Source organism: Passer montanus, unplaced genomic scaffold (genome assembly GCF_014805655.1).
Source record: "Passer montanus isolate IOZ18808 unplaced genomic scaffold, ASM1480565v1 scaffold3, whole genome shotgun sequence".
NCBI classification, from domain to species: Eukaryota; Metazoa; Chordata; class Aves; order Passeriformes; family Passeridae; genus Passer; species Passer montanus.
In genome coordinates, this window is record NW_024367707.1 from 6,159,134 (window position 1) to 6,183,915 (window position 24,782).

At 41.1% G+C, this 24,782-nt stretch overlaps 1 protein-coding gene across 3 annotated transcripts in view; it reads right to left on the minus strand.

The window, feature by feature from the left end:
• Positions 1 to 302: 302 nt before the first annotated feature.
• PPEF1 (protein phosphatase with EF-hand domain 1) overlaps positions 303 to 24,782 on the minus strand; it is a 42,015-nt gene continuing 17,535 nt past the window's right edge. For 2 of the 3 annotated variants that reach the window (XM_039714176.1, XM_039714175.1), the window contains exons 5-17: positions 22,038 to 22,210; positions 20,113 to 20,227; positions 18,216 to 18,262; positions 14,065 to 14,231; positions 12,393 to 12,429; positions 11,769 to 11,918; positions 9,066 to 9,266; positions 7,549 to 7,734; positions 6,781 to 6,923; positions 6,038 to 6,144; positions 4,901 to 5,064; positions 3,971 to 4,055; positions 303 to 3,516 (exon numbers count right to left, since the gene is read on the minus strand). In XM_039714176.1, the coding sequence (XP_039570110.1) occupies positions 3,323 to 3,516; positions 3,971 to 4,055; positions 4,901 to 5,064; positions 6,038 to 6,144; positions 6,781 to 6,923; positions 7,549 to 7,734; positions 9,066 to 9,266; positions 11,769 to 11,918; positions 12,393 to 12,429; positions 14,065 to 14,231; positions 18,216 to 18,262; positions 20,113 to 20,227; positions 22,038 to 22,210 (1,769 nt within the window). In that variant the 3' untranslated portion in view covers positions 303 to 3,322. Of the gene's footprint in view, positions 3,517 to 3,970; positions 4,056 to 4,900; positions 5,065 to 5,085; positions 6,145 to 6,780; positions 6,924 to 7,548; positions 7,735 to 9,065; positions 9,267 to 11,768; positions 11,919 to 12,392; positions 12,430 to 14,064; positions 14,232 to 18,215; positions 18,263 to 20,112; positions 20,228 to 22,037; positions 22,211 to 24,782 lie in introns of those variants that run through there. The other variant, XM_039714177.1, reaches the window with a different exon arrangement.

The following is a 24,782-nucleotide window of genomic DNA, read 5'->3' on the forward strand; positions in this document are numbered from 1 at the left end:
CCGAGCAGTTTGCAGCTGTGGCATCAGGAGCACCAACAGTGCTGGGGGCAGCTGGGTGAGCCTGGAGACAGCCCCGGGGCTGGGGGAGGAGCTGGCAGAATTTGGATCTGTGTCCAGCTCATACCACGTATGGCTCAGAGCTCATACCCTGCTCCCCAGGCAGGTGTCCCCCCCTGCTCACGCTGTTGCCTTCCCTTTGCTGCTGACAGGGACGTGGGTTTGTCAAACTAGACAAAAGCACCATTGATGTCCCACAGGGAACTGTGAAAACTGAATGGGTGGAGTACAAAGTTTGTCCTTGCTGCTGACAGGGACGTGGGTTTGTCACACTAAACAAAAGCACCGTTGATCTCCCTCAGCTGCTGGTCCCACAGGGAACTGTGAAAACTGAATGGGTGGAGTACAAAGTTTGTCTGGCTTCTTTCTGCTAATTGTAGTCTCCTTTCTCAGGGAAAGAGTCCTGCTTGTTCCTGGAAAGTGCAGGTGAGCCACACAGTTCTTGGCTGCCCTGCCCTGCCCCACTTTCTGTGGGGTAGTGAAACACCTGGCGTGCCCCGTGTGGGCATGGGACACTGCAGGAATGTGTCACCCCTCTGGCAGCAGCCAGGGCCTTGAGTGAAGTCGGAGCTTGAGTTAGTCCAAGTCTAACCTTGGGCACTTTTGGAGTGGTTGGCAGGTAGGAGCAGAGTTGCCCAGAAAGCAGGAGAGAGATGCTGCCGTGGTGGCAGCTGTAGCTGTAGGGTGAGAGCTTGGCACTCGTCTGCAGGCTGATTCAGGTGCTGCTTAAAGGACCACTCACATCTGGAATATTAAGTAGCTGCTGCATGGAAGGGATTGAGCATGTGGGTTATAGAAGAGCTTCTGCTCAAACAGTTTGGATTTAAGTACAAGCAGCAGGGCTTTTTCCCACTCCCTGTTTCGGTCTCAAGTGGCATTTATTCCCAGGGTTAGGTGTTTCACTGTTACTCCCCCTGCCACCTCCCTTCTGCCAGGGGCAGGGGGCCCTTTGTGCCACCAGCAGCTGACAGGACAGGCTTTCTGCTTTGGCTCAGTGATTCAGCTCCTCTCATACCTCAGTCCTGCATCCCCAAAGGCTCTCAGTGCCTGCCGAGTGAAGCTGTGCTGCGACTGTACCTTGGCATCTCCTCTCAGGAAGTGATCCCTCGAGGCCAGTCCCCTTCATGCCAGGTTCAGGAATGTGTCCTTAGTGGGGGACATCCACACTGGAGGCTGCCAGCCATCCTTCAGAGCTCCTGTGTCTCACTGTGCATCCTGGCTTTGTCCTCTTTACTGGGGCAGGTGGCAAAGGGGGACTCCAGAGCTGCAGTGTCCAGTTCCACCTTGTCACTTCACACCCACTGCATGGAAGCCAGCAGTGGGAAGCAAGATCCCACCACAGACAGAGGTGTTTGCCTAGTCTAAGTGGAGCCTTTTTGCAACTCCACTGGAATAAGGTGGGACTGATCATCACAGTGCATAGATCAGAATAACTGCATGCTAAAAATATACATTATGTATTAGCAATGCCATTAAAGTTTCACTGTAAATTTTGTTTGTACTATTAAAGATTTTTCTTTCCCCTCCCCCAAGGCAGTAGAAATAAGTGTGTGCATGTTCGTTCATCTGTCAAGTTACAAAATACTTCTGGAAAAGTGTTCTGTATTTAATAGTAGAAAATAAGATTCAAGAGAGACAGCAGACCCTCAAGCTTGGGCTGCTGTTACATTCTGGGATGATAAACTTGGATGCTTTTTTTGTACTTTCAACACTTCTATTAAATGAAATGGAGCTGCTTTACTTATTTCATCTTTAGATATTAAAATTTAAAGAGGGACTAGGTTGGAACTTTTTCCTACCCAAAAAGCACTTTATGTGCATTGGATTTTCTGGGCTGAATGAGGTAATACAGTTACCAAAAAGCTCCTGACCTGATGTTGCTTTCAGAGTGTAAGATGGAAGAGAATTAGGTCCAGATCTCCTGACTTCTCCCCCTTGGGAATTGATAGGGTGGTACTGACAGGAATGGGAATATTGACTTGCAGTCAGGGAAAGGAGACAGGAAAGTGAGTGCAAGAGTCTTCAATCTTGCTGCCTTCTAAAAACTCAATTTCAGAATTTCTCAGTTTCCTTTGCTTGGTAAAGAATTTATGTTGAACTATGTGCAAGAATATTTAGATTGGTACTCTTGTGTTCTTACTCATTTCTATTTTTAAGAAACCCAGTTCATCTTCAGGAAGAGTATTCTGTGTTGAATGGGGCAGGGTACAAAACACAGGCAAAGAGACTCCCCCTTAGGCATTGCCCAGAAAGCTAAAGCTTTATTCTGTGATCTACCATGTGTTGCATTAACATGCTGTGGATTTAGCCTTCATCAAGGTCATGAGTTATCACGGAATCACCAAATCCCAGAATGGGTCATGTTGGAAGAGACCACGATGAATCATCTGGCCCAACCTCCCTCAGAGAGGATCATCCCATAACACATAGCACAGGACTACATCCAGATGGTTCTTGAATATCTCCAGTGAGGGAGACTCCACACCCTCTCTGGGCAGTCTGTTCCAGTGCTCAGTCACTGCATAAAGAAGTTCTTGCTCATGTTCAGGTGGAACTTCCTGTGCATCAGTTTCTGCCCCTTGCCTCTTGCCCTATTGCTTGGCACCACTGTGAAGAGCCTGGCTCCATCTCAAAAACAGTTATGATTGTTTCATAGCTCCAAATCCCAACAAATGGAGGGAAAAGTAACTAGAGGCAAGAGGAAATCTAGAGCAAGTGTAAACACCTTTCAACTAAGATCCTCTAAGCTGTGCATGTAATATTTAGAAGGATAAGAGACTGACCTGGAATAATTTAATTCCTCTGCATCATGCAAAGAGTAAGATTAAATGCAGAACTGTCCATTTTAACCATATGCTGTTTTCCTCTCCTGCAATGGACACCCCCCAGGCAGCCTCACTAGTGCCTGTTCCATCACCAGGCTGGGTCTGATATGTCCCTTGTGGTTATCAATGCTCTCAGCTGTCACTAAGGATTGCTGGCAGGCACATACCAAAGTCTCCCTCCCTACACAGCTGTAGGCATGACCTTGGCAATGTTCAGAGATTGGATTGATGGGGGAGAGGAGGGTAGGAATTGTAAGGTCCTGGCAGTGTGTAGCAGTGACACAGTAATACTGTAAGTGTGGTTTTTCACCTCCTCTATCCCATTATTAGCAGGTACAGATCATCCAGGAAGGGCTAAATAAAGGCTTGCACTGTGACCCTTTTATGATTAATGACGGCAAGCTGAGCTTCCAAGACAACCCACAAGAAGTTCTGCCTTTTCATGAGGTTGCCTTTTTTTCAAGTCTGTGAACAACGTGAAATGCCTCTAAAAATTCATTGAAGTCAATGTGGCCATCTTTGTTGTAGTCTATGCTGAGGACTAACTTGTCAATGGAGTCATCCTGGATATCAATGCCCAGGTGAGAAGTGAACAGTCTCCATGTCTGGCTGAATTCCTCAAGAGAAATCAAACCTAAAGGAGACAGACAATAGGTTGCTTTTGGCAGTGTTGTTTCTCCTTCCTGCATAAACACACATGCACTCTCCTTCACTGCCAGAAAGTGCCTACCATGCTGGGGTTAGTGCTTCCATTATTGAAGCACATTTTACTTCAGGTAATGATTGAATTCTTTTGACAGTGGAATTGAGAAAGCAGTAAAAACACTAGAGTGGAAAGGAGAAAAAGCCCCCAAAAAGTGAAGCCAATACTGGAGCTAGGGTATGTGAGGATCTTTTCTTGTTAGACTCTATGCACTGTCCCTTATGTGATTGCAGCCTGACTGCTTAAAGTAGTTTCCACTAAACTGGAGAAATTATTTCACCTCTGGTTCCTCTATATTTAGAAGCCTTAAGGAGGAAACACAGTGGGGAAAAGATAACTGTCATGGGCTCCCTAGAGCTGACACAGTGAAGTTACCTGGACTTACCTGAGTGATCTTTGTCAATGATGTTAAAGATGATCTCCAGATCTTTTCTGTATCTGCACAGTGTTTCTGCCAAAGCTGGCTGAGCCTGGTTTTGAAATCACATACAAGAAGTTATTCAGATCTTGGTTTGAATTAATTTAACCAACAGAATATCTACTATCCAATTTCCATTTTTCCAGTTTAGCTTGTCATAGTGAAAAAAACAAATCTTTATGCTTGAGTTCTCTGGAATGACACTTCTGTGTCTTACCCTGAGGAATAATCAGATAAAACCTGTCACTTTCAGGTGGCAGGGCAAGGGGGAGAGGAGCCCTTCACACCTCCTACCTTCAGTAATTATTTGTGGAAATAATCTTGGATAATCTACAGAAGATGGTGTAGACCATGCACTCATACAAAGCACTCACTGTACAGATGTGAATGGATCCTGCTGTTTAGGAAAATTATGGTGATACCTCTCTTCCAAAGCACTGTGCAGCATTTGGTAACAACTGGGCTCTGCAGAAGTGACCTCAGATACCATTATAAATATCTAAAAGTGCATCTATAAATGTGACTTCCTCCCACAGGGGGCTGAACTGCCTCTGGAGCTTGTTTGAAAAGCTCATTTCAAAGAGTAAGGGTTGAGTGCTCTGGGCAGGATTTGTCACATCTCCTCAGCTCCGTTATCTAAACGCCCTCGAGAGCCAAGAGAAAGTAAGAAGCAGTTCCAGCATGTGATTCATCCAACCTATTTTCAGCATCTACCTTAGCAGGGAATGATGATTCGTACCCTAGCAGTGCTCATTTTCCTCCAGTGACTATAAAAGGAAGCTCAGCAACTAGTTCAGCTGTAGATGTCTACTTGTTGGGCCAAACCACTGCCTTGTGCTTCAATTTGCACCAAAAGTTGTTCCTCCAAGAATTGCAAGGAGGTGTTTTCCTCTTTACCTCTTTTATAGGTTGACCCATTTTCAAATCATAAAAGCATGACATGAAGTCAACTTCTCCATCTGGGTTCATCTGTGCCAACTGAGACCGCAGCATCCTCCAGGGCAGTTCCAGCTGTAGGACAGACTCCATCGCTGCAGCCCAGTCGTTGACAGAAATCCTGCCTGCCAGAAGGGGTCAGGCCATGGTTAAAAGCACGGGACACAGCACACATCAGTCACCAGCACAAAGGGTTACAAACACAAGGATTCTCTCTGCACCCTGGGGTAAAACCCCTCATAACAAAGGAGCAGTGGAGTTGGACTAGGCATTTACACAGGTCCCTTCCAGCCACAAAGTTGTGATGCTGTTATGTTCAGCATGTTTTAACACCTTTTGAGAAAGCCAAATTATGCCAGGAAGAGTACTTCAGGTTTCAGCTCAGCTGCAATTAGAGTGACATGGCTGAAAACTCAACCACACAGAAATATGTGAAACAGCTGTTCAGTGGCCAAAGAAACAACATCAGGTTATTGAGTGCCCTTGTAAGAATACAGTCAAGTGAGAAGCCACCACAAGGAAAAGTTGTATTTGTGGCAGAAATCAACTTCCTTCTACATAAAAGGTTCATCTATTAACTTAGCACTGATTTTCTTCAGTTGAGGTGAGTGTGTGGCTGCTAGAGGCAGAGGCAGGCTGTGTGTCTGCTGGAGGCATAGGCAGGCAACCTTCCTCAGATACCTCCCAGACTCAGAAAGAGACCCATTCCACATCCCCCCACATGAGACCTAGTTCCCTGTCTGACATATTTTGAAGGCAGTCTTACATGACGGTAGTGGTGACTTTTGAGGTTCTGTAACTAGATTTGCCTGCCCAAACTCTCTACCCAACGGCAAACATTATTTATTTATTTGCCCATGTCTTTCAGTTTTCTTTTTCCTACTTCAAGCTTCATCCCCTCAAACGGTTTGGGCTAAGCCCTTCCCAATGCCTATCCTCCTCTGTGGTCATGAAAAACAAGGTCAGCCAGCCTCTGCTGCCCTCAGCCTGTCACTGGCAGGCAGGCAGGACTCCTCTCCGTGGGGCTTGTCGCCCCTGCCTCCCACACACATGGAAGCTGTTTTCCCCATGGTGGCAATGGGACAGAGGAAGGAGTACCTGTGCCATTGACGTCGTATTGTGCAAAAGCACTGATGAGTTCAGACCTGTGTGCATAAATCTTCTCTCGTAAGGACTTTAGGGCAGATGATTCAATTGTACCTACCCTAGGAAGAAAAAAATCAGCAGATTATTAAAGGATTAAAATCCTCTTGCATGTTATGCTTTTTAACACTCATTATAAAATTCTTATATCCGTTAACATGCAGTATGTTTAGGGTCTAGTGTGTTTAAGTAGAATGACCCAAAACACACAACATTCAGCAGGGGAAAACCCCAAACCAAACAAAACCAACAATGCTCCATAAGAATAAACTGAGTTTATGAGATAATTGAGTTCATGCAGGTAATTATAAGCTGCTTTCCTTTAGTAATCTGACCACACTACTAGACATGGCAAAGCTGTCATGATAAACTTTTGAGACTCAATTCATAACAGGGTTTGTCCACATTAACACTGCAGCCCTAAAGCAGACAGGTGCAGGCCATTTATGACTCCCTGACAATTGTCGGCTCTGACTTCTTACCTCAGCTAATTACCTTTGGGTGTTTCTCAGAAAACCAAGTTAAGCACCCAGAACATGTTTTGTCTGCTGTATTAATTTTTAAATTGTAAAATAGAAAACCAGTGAGAATCAAGGAAAATGATGCCTGTGTAGTTATTCAGTAAAGCTCTAGATTTGTGGCAGGTACACTCACTGTGAGGTGAGTCCATGCTCACTGCATGCAACACACAGCTTTACCTCTCCCGGAGATTCTGCCTGCGCGTGAGCTTGCTGACCTGGTACTGCACAAAGCGAGGGCTCAGCTCGGGATTCAGCTTGATGTAAGCGCCCCGGTTGCTGCCCTCCTCGTAATAGTTAGAGGCAGAGAATATGGTGATAACCTGACACAGGAAACAGAGAAACTGGATTGGCCACAACAGCTCTTCTTGACACTTATTTCTGAAACTGATCTGAGAAAAAATTCCAGGTTACAAAATTATGTGTCTACATATAAGCCTGTGTGATTCACCAAATTGCTCTTGCCTTTTGAGTCAGAGCTCTGGGCTTTTATTTTTGACCTGTCAGACTTCAGAGAGCAGTGAGATATAACATGCTGTTTAAGAGAAACCTCTTTCTAAGAGAGACTTGATTTTCAGGATTCTTGTTGGCCTCTCAATACAGCATGTTAGACAGCAGAAAGGGCCAGAAGAGAAATCAGTAAGTTAAAGGCTTCTAGAGCCTTAGAACATGTCCTGAACTGTATTTACACACAACTCTTGTTGGGGATTTTGTTGATGTCCATTTGTTTTCATGTAAGTAATAAATTGGTCTTCACTCCCTAAAGATGTAAAAATTTTGTTACTCAAGAACTCAGTAATTTGTTATAACATCTATCTAGGACAAAGTTCCCCAAAACCCAGTTTAACAAAGTGACTCTCTTTTTAAAATAAATTTTGCAGAAAAAATTACTGTGGATGTTCCTGTGAAATTCACAGGAGAATTCTACTTTACATGGAAATATCTTACCTTCCCATCATGACTGATCTCATAACCTTCTGGCTTAAATTCATGAGACCTGATGAGCATCTTCAGATTATATCTCTCAAACAGCTTGGCAGTGACATCAGGACCAAAGTAACAGCCTCCTCCTCGACACTTGTTTGGTGTGCAGCCATTTTGGCTTCTTGGATCACTCCACAGAATGTCAAGGATCTAGAAAGAGCAAATTCAAGCAAGTGAAGATTGATAGTAGGGGAAGACTAACAAGGTATGGCTGTCTAAAGTCGTGGGCACAGCAAAAGCCCCACAGTACAGGGAGAAAAAAACCACATAGGTCTTGAGGTTTTTCCTTCCTTTCAGGAACATATTCTTTTGGGCTTGGACTTTTGTTCTGCTTTTTAAGAAACATTATCTAGATTTTAGATTAACTTTTTTGTTTCAGAAGAAATATAATTTCAGCAATGTACCTCCTTTCACAGATGAGGTTTTCAGACTTGGGCAGGTGCACCAGAAACATTACCTGGGCTAATTCAAAGAGAAAAAAACTGCCTTCTTCACATGTTAGTAGGAGAGGCAATTTCTATTTCCCAGCACAGACTGGACAACCACATTGGTCAGTGGTTTTATCTAAGCTTGGGAGTACCTGCTCTAAACATGCCAAGAGTTGCCTTTGGCTTTATTGCCTTCAGTTAGCTCATGTTTCAAACCAACATTTTACATATTAGCATTTTAGTAGGGTTCAGACACGACTATGAATTATCATGGTTTAATTCTAGTCAGTAGCAAACATTACTCAAAATGTGTTTGTTTAAACTTTTCTGGGCAAGGTTCCACTTCATGTGTGTGAGCATGGCTTACTGGATGCTTGATTAGCTGGGGGAGTGTCAGATTTGGTGGGGAAAGGGGAGTCTTGCTTGTGCTCATTATGTTAGTTTGTAGGTCAGATAGGTATCTTGGGAAGTCAGATTTTCAGGGAAATTAAGCTTTCCAAATTGTCACAATTTATTAAATTACAGTATAACAAAAGCTCTGTATTTGCTCTGATATTCAAGATTAAATGAACAGCCAGAGGACAAAAAATTTCCACTTCTGAGTAATCTGCCTGTGTATCTCAGGAGCTGGGTGGCTTTTTTTGGGCTATATCAGCATTCAGCTGCCAAAAGCACAGCCAAAAAAAAGGTGCTTTATCTCACCAACAATTGCAGTCTGACCTGTTTAAACCAACAACCATTTATGTACCAACACATCCAACCACACGAGGGCAGGCAAACCCATTTCCTACTGAGCAGTTTCCTCCTCTTAACGGCTATGAAAACAAAATACTGGGTGAATTTTACTTGTAAGGTATAAAACCCCAAGCTTTTATTATCAGGTCTACAAAAAGCATCCAAAAAAATTAATAGGTATCTAATATACTCCTTAGAATGACTCTTTTCCTATTAAGAGACAGTTCACTCAGACTCATGAGCACACTGCCGGAACAGAACACCGGCTGAGTTTGTGCGGGAGGGGTTTGGTATCACTGAGTCTTTGGTTTCACCTACTTGTTTCCATTCCTTCAGGGCGGGGTCTGGAGGCAAATTTGAACCTGAAGGCTCAGTGAAGCCCGATGAGGAGATGTGTTGTGTCTTCCCTGCAACATGCTGGTTGGCAATGTGTTTACTGGGTTTGGTCGTGGGAATTCTCTTCTTCACTTGGTCCTGTCTGTTTCTCACTGACTTTGGTGGTCGCATCAAAGATTTCAACTAAAAAAAAAAAAGTTACCATCACAACAACAAAAGTTGATACAGAGATCTTGGCTGAAAGGCACATCAGCTCATGTTTCCTGTACTCAGGAGAACTCCTTGAGTTCAACTAATGTTAACTCCCATAATGTCCTGATTTCACAGGTTTGGGAGAAGCTGCAGGTATTTGGCACTTGCAGAAATTTTGCTTTATACCTATCAATAACCAGTTTCTTCAGAGCTGCTTTCATATTCTTATCCAAACACACACTCATTCCAAACACAGTAGACCTTAAGGTCTTGCTATACAGCAAGTAGGGCCTGGGCTCAGGGAAGACACGTCAGTGCCCAGCTTCCCTGGAAACAAAATATACATTCATATTGCACATAAGGTAAAACTCCATTCACTTCTGCTCTGACACAGTACCATGCTGTTAGACTAATTTGGCTAAATTAAATGGAAGACAGTAGTGAAACTGATGGAATATTTCACCAGGCCTTATACTGTTAAATCAAACTCCACAAACATGCATGGGCATTTGATTTTCTGGAGTGGTGCACTATGGTTCCATGAATGACCGTTAACATGGATTCTGCTCCAGGGAATGTCTTCTCATTTGAAATTCTCTCATACTAGCTTATTTCTATAACAAAGCCAAAATAAACCCCCCAAACCAAACCAAACCAATCAACTAACCCAAAAAAACCAAAGCAAAATAAAAGATACCAAACAAAAACAAAAAACAACAACAAAAACCCAAAAAAACCCCAACAAAACAAACAAATAAAAAAAACCCCCAAAACAACAAACAAAACCCACTCACCAACAAAACATACACAGTGAGCAGACGCCCTAGATTTTACTCTTTAACAAAGAAAATTACTAATTCAAAACAAATGCACAACACAGGGTTATTCACCAGTGCATTGGCCAGTATTTGAAACCTGTCAGCTGCCAGCTGTAACAATTAAAATACATCACTCAACAAAAAAAAAAACCAAAAAAAACCCCAACAAAACAAAAAAAAAACCACAAAAAAAACCAAAACCCACTCACCAATAAAACATACACAGTGAGCAGACGCCCCAGATTTTACTCTTTAACAAAGAAAATTACTAATTCAAAACAAATGCACAACACAGTGCATTAGCCAGTATTTGAAACCTGTCAGCTGCCAGCTGTAACAATTAAAATACATCACTTGGCCTTGAGTGACACTGCCCTGGGTTGTGGCCCACACATGTCTCATTAGCAATGCTCTCCTGTGGCAGGTACTTTGACCAGTTAATTCTGCATTTCACAGACACTGCATTTCACAGACTCTGCATTTCACAGACACTGCATTTCACAGAAACATGCAGAGCTGAGCCCTGGTGAAAGCATGGGCAGAACTCAGCTCATGGTTAGGACCCAGTTTTAGTGCACACTGGTGCAACCAACGGAGCCTAGACTCCAATGATCAGAAGTATTTGTGCCCTTTTTCATATCTTTAAAAAAGAGACACAACTGACTGTCCTGCAAAGCATTTATTTCTGCTTTAGAAAATATGAGAATGACAAAAATAGCTCAAGATTCCACAGACATTGATGACAGGGTACACTAAGTTGCTCAAACATTGGTCTCCTATGCCATCTGAGATGCTCCACTATGGCTGTGAACTAGTGTGAGGGGGGAAGACACAACTCCGGCCTAAAGGGGACTGGTGGAGGGGACCTACAGAGAAGACTTTCTTCAGAGGCAGGCTAAGGCCAGAGGGGACATCCCTAGCCAACGGGGCACTTCCCTGAACAGCACTGGAGACGTGTGCCTACGTAATGATCTCCACCAGATCCCCTGGATCTCCATTGGCTATGAGGAGTCTCAGCACCCTGATCACAAGCAGACATCTTGATTTAGTTGTTCAAATTGAGACAAATCCCTCACCATTTTTAAGGTCTGTGTTTGCTCATCATTTCAGAAAAAAACATGAACATTTTTGTCTTTTAAATCCCTGAAAAGCAGTGGATTCTGTTTTATCAAGGCCAGTTCTTGAATTTTGATCCTTCTGGAAAGGCTCTCCCACGTGTACAACGCTCAGCTGCTGCCAAGGGAGCGCCTCACAGGTGGAGAACTTCCCCCACACAACAGATGGCAGAAGCACAGCCCCAGGAAAAAAGGCAGTGCTGGAAATAAGTGGCTAAATTGATTTCTAAAGTGTTTAAAGGAAATGCCCAATAATCAAGTCATTTTCATACTTTCTGGCTAATGGTCATCACTGCAGGAGGAGGCATCTAAAGGAGCTTTAACTATTTTAAGGTCAAAAGACCCATGTAATGTGGAGAGCCAGACAACTGGGTCTCAACACCTACTGCATCCTTGCTTCCTAAGCCCTGAATTTGAAGAAAAATTGGACTATAATTTTTCTTATATGCCTTATACTGCTGCCATTTACTTTCCTAATGCAAGTGACCTGATCCTAGCATTTGTACTGCAAAAATTTTAAAAGAAAACAAAACTGCCCTCACATGAATATGATCTCTTACCTTATTTCTCTCAAGTGCATTCAGGAAATCCAAATCTGTCGTGTCTGAAATCCCTCCATGTAGTATAAGAACTTTGCTATCAATTATAGTGGCAAGGGGAAGCCAGCTAAAAACATCTCGCAGAAGACACAAAATCTGTTTCCAATGTTCCTGTAAAATATACCCTTACATTAAATCCTATTTCTGGCAGATTCTGTTGCTTATAAATTCAAGATTTTGCTGAAGTGTCTGCTACAATTTGTACACAATTTATATGAACAGTTTTGTTCAGATGATATCCTGAACTGCAACCCTGATAAACATGTTCCAACATTTACTTTGGGGCCATTTGATTTTCTCTGTAGTGTTTAGTTTTTTCTTTCATGTTCACCTCTTTTTGTGTTCTTGAGTGTTCTTATGGATGTTACTTATTTCATCCCATAGATCTCTGGGCATAAGAGAATAGCACTTAAAATTGTTTTGTCAGTTATTCCACTGATAGGCCAAAATAATTTCACCTACATAACTAAAGTAATGCTCTGCTACACCTAAATAAATTGGTTTGACTTTTTCTTGTTTACACAGGTTTTATTTTACATGTGCAAGACTACAAAAAAAATATAGGGGAAGAAGGAGGAATCTTACCTTGTACTTCTTTGAAACTTCTTTTGTGAATCCATATCTGAAAACAGGACAGCATCATGAACTGATTTTTAGTATGCCTCTCCTGCATGGTTTCCTGTGCTATGCTATTTTACTGGAGTTTTCTAGCTCCCTCTTTTATCTGCCATTCCATCTCACCTCAGTTGAAATGTGCTTTCCTCCAATCTGACTTGAGAATTTTAAGTTTGACTTAAACTGGTTTCTTGTGCATAATGGAGGTTGGGAACAGAATCCAGCCTAGTATTTATTAAGAGGCCTTTTTGCCAGCTCTACCTTTTAGACACCAGAGAGAAATTCCAAAGGAACCTGATGATGGGCAAAAATTCCCACAAAATCTTTAGAGAGTTTTTGTCTTAAATACCATATAATCATATCATAGAGTGGTTTGGGTTGGAAGGGGCCTTAAAGGTCATCTCATTCCAAACCCCTGACATTCTTAAATACCATATAATCATATCATAGAATGGTTTGGGTTGGAAGGGGCCTTAAAGGTCATCTCATTCCAAACCCCTGACATGGGCAGGGACACCTTCCACTAGATCAGATTGCTCAGAGCTTCATCCAACTGTCATGTCTTTTCCCCCACAAGGGACAAGGATTTTGACACCCAATTCTTTTAACACCAAGATATCTTTCTAAGAGGGGCATTTTCACAACACTCAGCTTTCAAATTTACCAATGCGCAGCACTGCTAATCAAAACGCATAGCAAAGAGTGATAGACAGAAATGCATCTGTGCATTCCATACCATCACAGACTTAGCTAATATTTTCTGCTGTTTTGGGGAAGAATTTTCCTACCTTGTAGATTAAGTAACTGATCTTGGTTTATGTTTGTTGTTTTTTGGGGTATTTTCAATTAAGTGCTGAAAAATTAACTATCACGTGAAACTGATTCTCTTTTGTGGATCATTAGTAGGACTTGCCTATGGGCCTCTGACCCAGGTGCTGGGTCTGTGTTAAAACAGTAATACATTCTGTGTGCTACATCAAATGATCTAAGGGGTACAGCAAGTTACCCACCAGTCAGTCACCCAAAGGCTTTCTGGGGCAGTTTAGAATTGTAGGGAGTAGGACTGAGGAGTTCTCACATCTCTAAGATACTTTTTGTCTCCAAGTCACACTTTGACTACAGCCAGAGCCATTGCCTGTGCTCACTCCCTTGGCTGCACTGCACAGCTGAGTGCAAATGTCTGTGTTAGAAAACAGGGTGTCAGCTTTCCTGCACTGACACCTCCAACTGATAAAGCTCCTCTGAGGAGAGGGTAAGATATTTACCTGCCCCTTGTGTTACAGAAGTGAAATCTTAGTTCAAAGTTAACTAAAATATCAGATTTCGCTAAATACGTGCTTTAGCTAAAACATCATCCTTCCATCCATCCTTCCCCAATTTTGATACTCTGGAAGCTGCACTAAGCCCTCTGACTTCAACGAACTATGATCAGCTCAAAGACAGGACATGACTGCCATTCAAATGTCTGTGTGTAGTGAGGATGCTCTTTTCCCGCACACATGCTGAAAAGGCAAAGCTCCACCTGACTACTTAACAAAACACTATTTCATTTAAGTGTGTCACAGTGGCTAAAGTAGCATTCAAAAGCTCAAATATTTCTAGTGATAGGCCAGATATTACCTGCCCCACCCCCAAAATCTACCTCAGGTTCATGATGTAGTCTTCATGGTTTCCTCTATTCAAGTGTAAATCATTGGGATAGATCAGAAGAAATGCAAATAGGATTATAAGTATTTCCATAGAATTTTTCCCTCTGTCGACAAAATCACCATTAAAGACATAGCGGTTTTGTTCTGAAGGCAGACCATTCTGCAGAAAGAAAAAAAGGAGGCATTTAGAGAGGCTGCTATGCTACTGCAATAGAGGACATAGCATTTAAATGAGATCCCATTGCTAGAAATTCTGAAAAAAAAATTCTGCATAATACAGAGATCTAAAAAGCAGCATTTCTTTATCTCCACTGTTTAGAATAAAAACCTTCCTATCAGACAACCTGAGCCATTAGAGAAGAGGGGACCTCTCTGGCTGTTCTTACAATGTCATCTCTAATCCTTTCCTCTGCCTATTAAATTAAATTGAAAGGGACCAAAGGAACATCAGCCTTGTAGTAAAATATACATTTTTGTTAATGTAACTGTTGCCAGGAAATTACGCACTTGCAAACAGAAGGGAGTCATTCAGTTTGAATGGAAGATAAGATATACATGAAAAATTATCTTCTGATTTAAGTTTGAATGGATTTAATATATTTACATTGTTTGCAGTGTATACTTCCAAAACTCCCGAGGACTATAGTCCAGAGGATATAAAATCTTAAAATAGAACTTAAGAGTTGAAGAGTTTGATTTCAGTTGCTTTAATCCTGAAAGTACTGCTTGAATTTTACACATGAGAGCCAAGATACACTTGAAAGCTCACAAACCTGAGAGGTTTTAAATACAGGTATATCTTACCTTATTTTTTTTTCTGAAGATACAGAGAAATGTTTTATTATAAATGGTGACTTAGTAAATACTAGTATTTTGAACTGATGGTTTGTTTTATTAGATTAATTGCCAGTACATGAATGGGTGCCAACAGCTTACAGAAAATATAGCACCACCTATATGTAGCTTCATCATTTCCAGTCATCAGTACCAGAAATAGTATTTCAGCTATGATTTGCCAGAAGAGGGAAACCTCTGTTTTCTCAATTGATATGCACAAGAAATACCAAGAGAACATGTATAAAATTGCATTATAACTGTCGAAGCCACTCTTAAAAGTTCTGGCAGCATTGCAAGACATCCCACTTCTTGAATATATCTACAGTATCAGTGTCAAGCCTTTCTTGTGTTCCTATGGCATTACTGGTATTCTGCCTTAGTGGGTTTATTGCAGGATGTATAAAGTGGCCAGGGACTCAATGTAGTGTGTAATTTGAATCCTTATGAGAATATATTTTTTTGTCCCAATCACTGTTCTGTGCTTTCATGTTAGGTTGCAGTAGTGAACCCTGGTCTCTCCATCTTGGCTGCTGTAAATTTCAGCCTCCTTGGATTTTGCTACAGCCTGTCCTGAGCCCTTTCCAAGTTAACTTAGAAGGCTTGTGCTTGCTCTGTGCTCACAGGTGTGGCAATGGATGAGGCTCTTCTAATGCAGTGGGTTGAAGTGATTTTAAAAAGGAGAGGATGGATTTCAGGAGTGGAACAGACAGCAGAAACTCAGCAGCTGTTTCTAGAAAAATAGATAAATAAAAAATAAATAAAAGCTTTGCCTTAAAACCAATAGGCATGTGAATCCACCAGCAGATTGTGAGTATACACACAACCACTCTAACTGCAGTCCTCGTGGAAAGACACATTTACTGGAGCACTCTCCAGACACTATCACCCTTCTTTTGGAAAAGATTAAACACAATTTGAGTTTTAAACAAGTTTGGTTTGGACTTCCAACTTAAATGTGACATTTTAGTTTTGTTCCACACTCATGCACTTTCCTTCTCTGTGGTTTCAACCAACAAAGAGAGCAAAACTAAATTAAAGGCTGTTGCAGCCTCTGACATGTCAGAGAGTCAAACAAGGCCCTCTAATGGTTAGTAACTTGCTGCTGGGCATCATTACTGTATCTCCTGGGTTAGTGATTAATTAACTTCCGTTTGTTGTTGGCATTTTCTACTGCTTCAGGCCATTTCTATCTATAGCATCCCTTTAACAATCTAACTTAGCAATACATAATTTAAAATTCAAGTGTTTCAAGGAATATCAGGAAACGCTGTAATTTAATGAAGATTAATGCTAGGTCTGAATGAACCTTACAAACTGGTTATTGAGGAAAAAAAAGTCTTGGGTTCAGCCAAACCAGGTGTAAGGATTCTACACCATCTGCAGCATTGTATCAATATGCTGTAGATTGCCAGCTCTGTGTGTTTGCTGGGGGTGGACTGTGGAAGTGACAAGCCTGGTCTGCATGCAGGCCTCCAGAATCCATTTCAGCTCTGCACAGCCCTGTGCAGACCGAGATCACTCCCATGGCATTGCTTAGGATTGCACCCTCTTGTTCAAGGTAGTACTCCAAGGTACCAACCCTGAGGATGAAATTCATTCCAACTGAAACAGAGTTTAGGAAGGAGAAAAAAAAAATGGATCCCAGAAGCCAACTGGGTTCACTGCTCATCTGAGTAAACTGCTCAGAAGGGACAGAAAATAGTGTGATTTAATTTGCTTCTAAATAACTAATCAGCTCTATCATATGTTCTCTACATTTTCAACTACTTTGAAATGACAAAACATTTGCCCATTTTATTTGGTTTGATGGAAGGGACTTCCCTGGAAATTTAACAGAGAACAGCTGGGTGTTATCTCTAGTCTGAAGTCAATGAGAGTTTTGGCTCTGAATTTACTGAAGTCGGGATGAGAGTTGCTTATTTTTTTCTCTTTATAGCATCCATTAGAGGGGGGAAAAAATCGGCATCTGTTTACTCAAAAAAATAAAATGCAGGCTGAATGCAGTTATAAATATAATTCTTTCTGAGAATTTATCTTCAAAATAGTTATATTTCCCATTCCAGCTTCTGTGTATGAAACCAATATGCATCATACTTATTCTAGTTTTAATAAGAGAGCTAAACAACCAAAAGACTGCAAGCCAAGGACCAGCTAAAGATGGTTGATTAGTAAGAAAAGCAGGACTCTGTAAAAAGGTCTGATTATATTTTAACTATACTTCAACAGACTTCAGGTGTGCACTTGGGCAAAACAGCCACATTTACCCTGAACAAGTCTCAGATGAAGTATAACAAAGGTGGAATCAGGGGGAGAATGACATCATTTAAACACCTGGTTTAGCTCACTTCAGTCTGCATTCAGTGCAGAGGGACGTGTAAGGATCTCACACAAACCCTTTTCCCCTGCCCCGGAAAGCTCAAATCAAAGAGAGTACCTGCTCAATCAAAGGCGGTGATTCATCCTGAAGATGGATGTGAAACTAAATACACAACGTTTTCTGCATCTTCAGTTAAACATACAATTGTGGAAAAGCTAGCCTGGAGCTTAATTTGCTTTACACACGAGTAAAACATAGTAAAAAGCTACACTTTTTTGGCACGATAAAAAAGGATATTAAAAGGATGCACAAAGTACTTCTATTTTGTGCAGACCATGTGATTGCTTCCAAGGCTTAAAAAGTTTTAAACACTACTCTTTCTTGTTATCTGATAAAAACAAAACCACCTCCCTCCCAAAAAAACCCCAACAACAATAAAAAACCAACTAACCCAAAAAACCAAACCAAAACAGAAAAAATACCCAACCAAACAACAAAAACCTCGAAACCAACCCAAAAGCAAACAAAAAACCCTGCAGGTATCAGTGGAAGGCCTAAATGAAAGCTTCTGCATTTTTTCTTGAATGTTAAAATTATCCATGGTGTAGTGTTACATCAGGAACTCAGCTCCTGATTTTAGCAGACTTAAGTCAATATGGAATTTAAAACAGTGGCAGAACTTTGGAGACTTTGCAAGGAGTCCTCTTATGTTTTGGCTCATGCTGCAGTTCAACATTCAGGAAAATAATAATCTCCTTGATCTCCTTCACAGTGAGCAGGAGGACATAAAGAAGGGAAAGCTCTGACAAGGACACCAAATTGTTCCAGGATTTGTGTGTGTGGTGTATGGACACCACATGAGCAGTTCTAATGGTGCTAAATCTGTCACATATAAATATGTGTTCTTAATAACAAATTAAGAAAAATTACAAATTAACAAATTAATAACAAATTAAAGTGAAAATGCTACATCTCAGAGTAGCTACTTACCTTATAGAATATCAGCAAAAGATCATCCAGGTTTCCATGCAAATCTCCTACAGGAAACAAAAACTTTTTAAAAAAATTTTCTCACAGAGGAAGAAACTGGAATTATAAAACTGGAATAAGTGGGACTTAATAAGATTTTCCCTATATTTTTCTTATGTATATAAACCCAGAAAATGCCACTAAAAGACATTTGGAAATATAACAGACTCTTATATACTAATGGGTTTAAATTTACCAAAGTAGCCCTTTTTATTCTGCACAACTGAACGTGTTTCAGGCACAGGTTTTGATTACTACCAGCAGGAAGTGATGGAGAGTGTCAAGAACTGTCCATGCCTGTGTGCCTCAGTGCTGAGGCCACAGGAATGATGGATGGGCCCTTTTTGAGAGGTTTGTTTGGAACAGGCAGGAGCATTTCACCCCAGCACAAAGCATCACTGCAGCACAGATCCCCTGTGCATCTGACTGCATTTCATGCTCACAGAGCCAACCTTCCCATGTCTGTGACTCACCACCACAAAGCTGCAGAACAGTTTCAAAATGTATCTTTGATAATATGCTTTTACCACCAATAATTAGGAAAAGAGAAGTGACATTTTTATGTGTATACATTTTCTGTGCCTTTGATTAAATATGAGCCTGCTGAATTTGTTCTAAGGGATCTTTCAAGCTATGTTAGATATTCATCACATAAGTGGATGCAAACATTTCAGATATATATTTAATCTGCATTATTAATTTGAAATTATAAGAAATGGAGAGTGATACCTTAAGGAAATCAACATTTTGGACCAATTATGTTTAAAAATGGGTTATTTGTCTTCCGCAGAGGCTCCTTCTAGTTACAAAAACTTTTAGTTTCAGTACAGGAGATGTGTCCCTTTTAATGCTGCTTATATAGTGCAAATGCAATACAAACATGAAGAGGAATGTTTATGTGCTGTGAACAAGCATGAATCTGTGTTTCCTTGGTTTGGAAAGGGGTCTTGTTGGCTTGGTCAATAAATTATTGTTTATAAAAAACCTCATTTAAACAAACCCTTTCCTGACAATCAAAATAGGCCCATAATCACATCTTTTAAAACATTATTTATTTTGCATGTCCCACAGTACCTCCCTTATACCACTTTACTATTACACACAGCACACTCTGATAGATGTCAAGAGTTATGTCACCATTATTGTTCTGTTTTGCAGCTACTGCATTCTGTATAAAATCAGGATACTGCATCCCATTATCCATAATTTACAAAAGTGTAACAAAATAGATGGGCAAAGAGCTCTTAGTTCCTTATTGTGTGACACATCATTCTGTGAGACTAAATTGTTGGTTGTATAAAGACTTATCCATCCTCTTGGGTCTCCTTAGAAATGAGGGGTTATTATAATTTCAATTTATTCTAGATAGTCATGCTGTCAATGAAAGGTCTTTCTTGCCACCCGTATTAAACCTTCATTAAAATCATTACCGAGTAAATTATTATTAAAATCATTAAAATCATTACTGAGTAAGATTTTTTCTCAGTGAGAGGAGAAAGAGGTGAGACTTACAGCCAGTGATCAAAATACTTGGTGGCATTTTAGAGGTGGAAGTGCAGGAGTATTTAAGCTGCACTGCAGTGTTAGCTGAATTAATACTGACTCATTCAGAAATGTTGAACAGGAAAGAGGAGGTGAGGGAATTTCCTAAAATATACTTTATGACTCAGGAACTGTATTTTCTTGCTTGTTTGCTCCAATTTATGCATTTGTGGGGGAAAATAAATAAAAAGAAATAATTGTTTAGGGCATTGAGAACTTTCTTCTAATGGCAAAATTTGGAAATGTCAGTATCATTCTCTAACCAATTAGAATATCAACCCATAGCCCAAAGCAGTTATCTTCTCTGGCACCTTACCACAGACAGTTATCTCCTTGGAGTAGGAAGTTGAAAGATGGGTAATATTTGGCATCTCCTTGAGAACCCTCCTAGTTTCACTTAGCAGCTGCAGTACATAGCGGGCATGAAGCAGCTGTGAGAATAAAAAGCAGGTAGAAAAGGAAGACTTATTTGAATTAGCAATAGGCCTGTCTGCTTTATTAATATCAGACATGTACTGCCAGGGTTATTTATAGTGCAGACCTCCAGACATGAGTACAGGCTGCATGGCCTGGTGCTGGAATTAATAGTGTTCATAGCTTTGCATTTGCTTCCCGGTGAGTGGATATGGAGGTTTTACACATTTTCACACTTTTTTATACTGTACTGTTTCTATTCTTCCTATTTTTCAGAAGAGATAAGACTTATAGAGCACTCAAAATCACTGCATAAGGCCACCTGTTTAAAGTAACTGGGGAAAAAATGAAAAGGATGTTATTCTAGGTGCGAGTAAAAAACAAACAAACAAAAAAAACCTCACAACCTCCAAAACACAAGACAACAAAAGTAAAAAACAAACAAACAAACAAAACCTCACAACCTCCAAAACACAAGACGACAACAACAAAAAATCCAAAGGCCCTAAATGATATTTCAGCAAATTGCAAAAACAATCACAAGAAAACTCCTCCAAAACACAAGACAACAACAACAAAAAAATACAATGGCCCTAAATGATATTTCAGCAAATTGCAAAAACAATCACAAGAAAACTCCAGTAAGGGCTGCCTTGGCAAGGGTTATCTTCTTGTTCACAGTGAAGAAGTTATAACAGTGCAACATTGAAGCTTCTGGTCTTCTCTCCTGATGTTTTTTATGAAAATTTTGTTGGTTGGTGTTTTTTAAAGCTTTTAATTTCAACAGAGATCTGAGGAATTTTAGTAGAGGAGATAGATGAGCTACAGAATGACTTTTCAAGATTCATGTCTTTAAGCAATCAAAAAGACCAATTACATATGACCATTTCCTTAATAAAATGCCAGCCATAATAAGAGAAGGGAGAGTGGACAGTAAGGTGAAGTCTGGGTTGGCTCATTTATCATGTGCTTTATATTTGATATTTTTACAATCAGCCTCCACAGAAAATGACTAGAGAAAAATATTTTTATTTAGTAAATTAAAAAGCATTATAGACCCTTGCACCTTTAATACAGCACATTGTTAAGCACAAATCATTACAAGTTCAAAGAAAGCTGTCCCGTTTAATGCCTCCCTGCTCCAACTTCATCTTGTGGGCAACAAAAGGGCTTGCTCAGGAATATAGAGAATGGGAAACAGCCTCCTCAGTGCCTTGAAAGCTGCAGCCTGAACTCCAGAGATTTGTGCTATCACTCTGTTCTGCTACATTAGCAATGCTTTATAGTCACTCCACTGTTATGGTGGAGTCTTGCACCCTGCAATGAGGTGATTAACCCTTACACCTCAATTCCTCTAAAGGAATGAGGTGGGGGACAAAACAGAGGACCAAACAATGAACACTTTTAACCCATAAAAAGATGATAATTAGTTTATATTTTAGCTTAGGACACTTTCCCCAGTCCTGCACTCTCACTGAGAAGCCCTGCCATGCAGCTGCTAAGGATTCCCATTTCATTTCACTAGTCCCTGCCTCCTCCCCAGGGCCAGGCCTCGTGGTCATGCAGCCAAGTAGTGACTCAAATGTGGGAACTGGTCTGCCTGAGAACTGCCTGCTTTTGATTTTATTGTGTTAGCTTACAGCCAGATCAACGTCCCAGGACAGCTTACCAGGCACATTTATGATCACATTGGGCTAAGAGGAAAAAGTAATGAGATGTAAAAGAAGGGTGAAATATCTCTTTGGGCACCAGTTTAGCTTTACATTGGATTGTGGAACACAGATGTAAAATAAGTTAAAAAAAGAAAACAAGCTAGTTGCAAATTACCTGTTCATTCCTGAAAGCATGAAGGAGAGCATTGGCATCTTCAACAGTAAGGGGGAATGAGAGTCGTGGTCCACAATAGGAGTCTGGAACATCAATCTTCTTTTCAAATTCTTTTAAACATAAGTCTTCATCCACCACCTGAGGAGCACTAGGGCTGGTGAAAATTTGAGAAACTGGAACAAGACAGAAGGAAAACAAAAATGTATAAACTCCACCAGGCCCCCATAGAGCTGTAACAGCATGGCCAGAACTGGTTGAACAGAACAGCTTTAACTGCTGCAGTATTACAGTGGCTGACTCCTGCCTCCTGTAGTGGAAGAGCTCCAGGTCTCCCCAGATTGTTTCACAGTACTAAAACCAACCAACCAATCAACCACAACAAGGGAAAAAAGACCAAACCAAAGTTAAAAAACAAGCAAAAACTCTTTTCCAACTGCTACTAACTGTGGTCAGGGTGCAAAACATTTTGCATTGAAGTTGTGGAGCAGTCTGCTCACAGGTAATGAGAACCATCACCTGGTACAAACCTTCCTCCTCCTTCGCCCTGATGCAAGGAGACGCAGAAGTCATGGCTGATCATTTAATGACCATCATCTGTTTAAAGTTCAACATTACACTTTTAATACAGGTTTTGAAGATTCCCTTCTATTGCTTTTATTTTATACTTAAAATTTTTAGGCTAAATACCAGCAGGTCACAGTGATTATTTTAAAAGTCACCAACAAAATTATATTTATTCACAGGAGATTGCAAATCACTCCTTTCTGATACAGCTAGGAAACAATGCCAGCTTTTGGTTGACTGCCATAAAACTATTGGATGAAACAAAGTAAACAAAAACAGAGTGGAGAAAGTAGACCATAGCTTCTAATTTTCCTGGAACATAAAGGAAGCAGGAACGCTGCTAATTGCTTCAATCCAATATTTTTCTTGACATAACCTTGAAATGTAACTGACTGATCAGCAGGTTTCAGAGGTTTTTTTCTTGCAGATTGTCTTCGTCATATTCTATTCTAAAAGAAAGAACCAGTCCCTAGATGAAAGTGTTCAAGCAGATGCTGTTGCAGAGTTGCTCTTGTGAGATGATTGCTGTAAACACTTTTTACTGGGCTACAGTTAAGTTTTTCTGTAACCCTGATTTCCTGCAACTGCAAATAAAAATGTATTATTTATAGCTGTGTAGCTGTATTATTTATTGCTGATTTACAGCTGACCTGTAGCTGTGACTCAAAACTCACAGTGGCCAAAACCAGCATGCAGCCTTATAAATTATGAGATTCATAAAGGCCAACTTGTCTTGCAACTGGATAAAATCAATATTAAAGAAATAGATAAAAAGGCAATCTGGATTTTTAAAAGTCCCCTTTTACTATCAGCACTTCAGCTGTGAGCTGATTAGCACTTTCAGTGCTAATGCAATGTTATACTGAGCCATTTAAATGGATTAAGGCATCAAGTAACATCAAGGTGCTCAGGGTTCACCATTTTCACCAAGTGCAGTTTGATTTGCAGTCCTCCACCACAGTTACAGCTTTGTCTGGCTGGATACCAGAATGTCACCATGGGCTGAAATTGCTGATTCTCACACAGTGATCAGCCAAACACATTTGCACCAATTCTTGCTCCAGCTCTAGGAGCAGGTCTCTGGACAGTATCTCCCTCTGCACCCCACTTCCCAAGAAGTGGGGGACTACAGAACCAGCTCCTCAGACCACCCAAATGCCTCATTTCTTGCCTGTTCTAACCAGCTGTCCTCATCTGACTTGACTCCTTCAGAGTCAGTGATCTTCTCAGCATTTCATGCCAGGCAGACACTGCCCATGCCTGCTCCTACTCTTGCCTCCCCTTCCAGCACACAGCAGGCCATCCATCCTTCACTTTACCTCTGAACATGAACCTGCCTTCCTCACAGACTCCCTTCTCTTTTGGCACATGCTCGGGCTGGGAAACCCAATCCTTCCCTGTAGGGCATATTTCTGCAAAGTATACCCAATTTTCCACTTCTGGATGAGTTGTCAAAAGCCAGTCATGGTCATTACCCTTAGAGTGTGCTTATGACTCCTCAGGCTGTCTTTCAGCTGGATTTTAAGGCTTCTTCCTGCACAGCATGACAGTCCTGTCTCTGAACAGTCAGTAAAGGATGACCTAATGCAGCCTGGGGAATCACCATGCTGTCCAGCAAGTACCCCAGCTCACCACATGCCCCATGTAGGACTAATTCTGAAGGACTCAGCACCCCTCACATTTTGCTGTTCTAGTCAAAGCTGTCAAGGCTCTTTCAGTTATACTGAAAGACAGGGATGAAAAGTCTTGGCATGCCTGGTTCAGGTGCACATGTTAAGACATAATGAAACATTCTCTACCAGCATCTGCATCTCTCTACTGACTAGAGGGAGAACAGGCAATGACCTGCTTTGTACTCTGACATCAGAGGTCTAGGCCAGGCTCAGAGAGTTGAGCCTTCACTATTAACAAAACACAAACAACTACAGCCATATTCCATGTTAAACACAAATGCCCAGAGCTAAGTGGAGTCAATTTGGCCACAGAAAGCCCAAATACCTGATTCTCCTGACCAGATCACCCTGCCATGGGAGTTTTTCGAGGCAAGCCAAAGCTGCCATTTCCAAGGATGTACTCACTATCAGGGTAACCAGGAATCAGATACTTCTGCAAATCTGAAATCACTTCTCTGTTCTCCCACCATCTGTGTGCCTTCAGCCTGACTATTGGAGCACCTGAGAG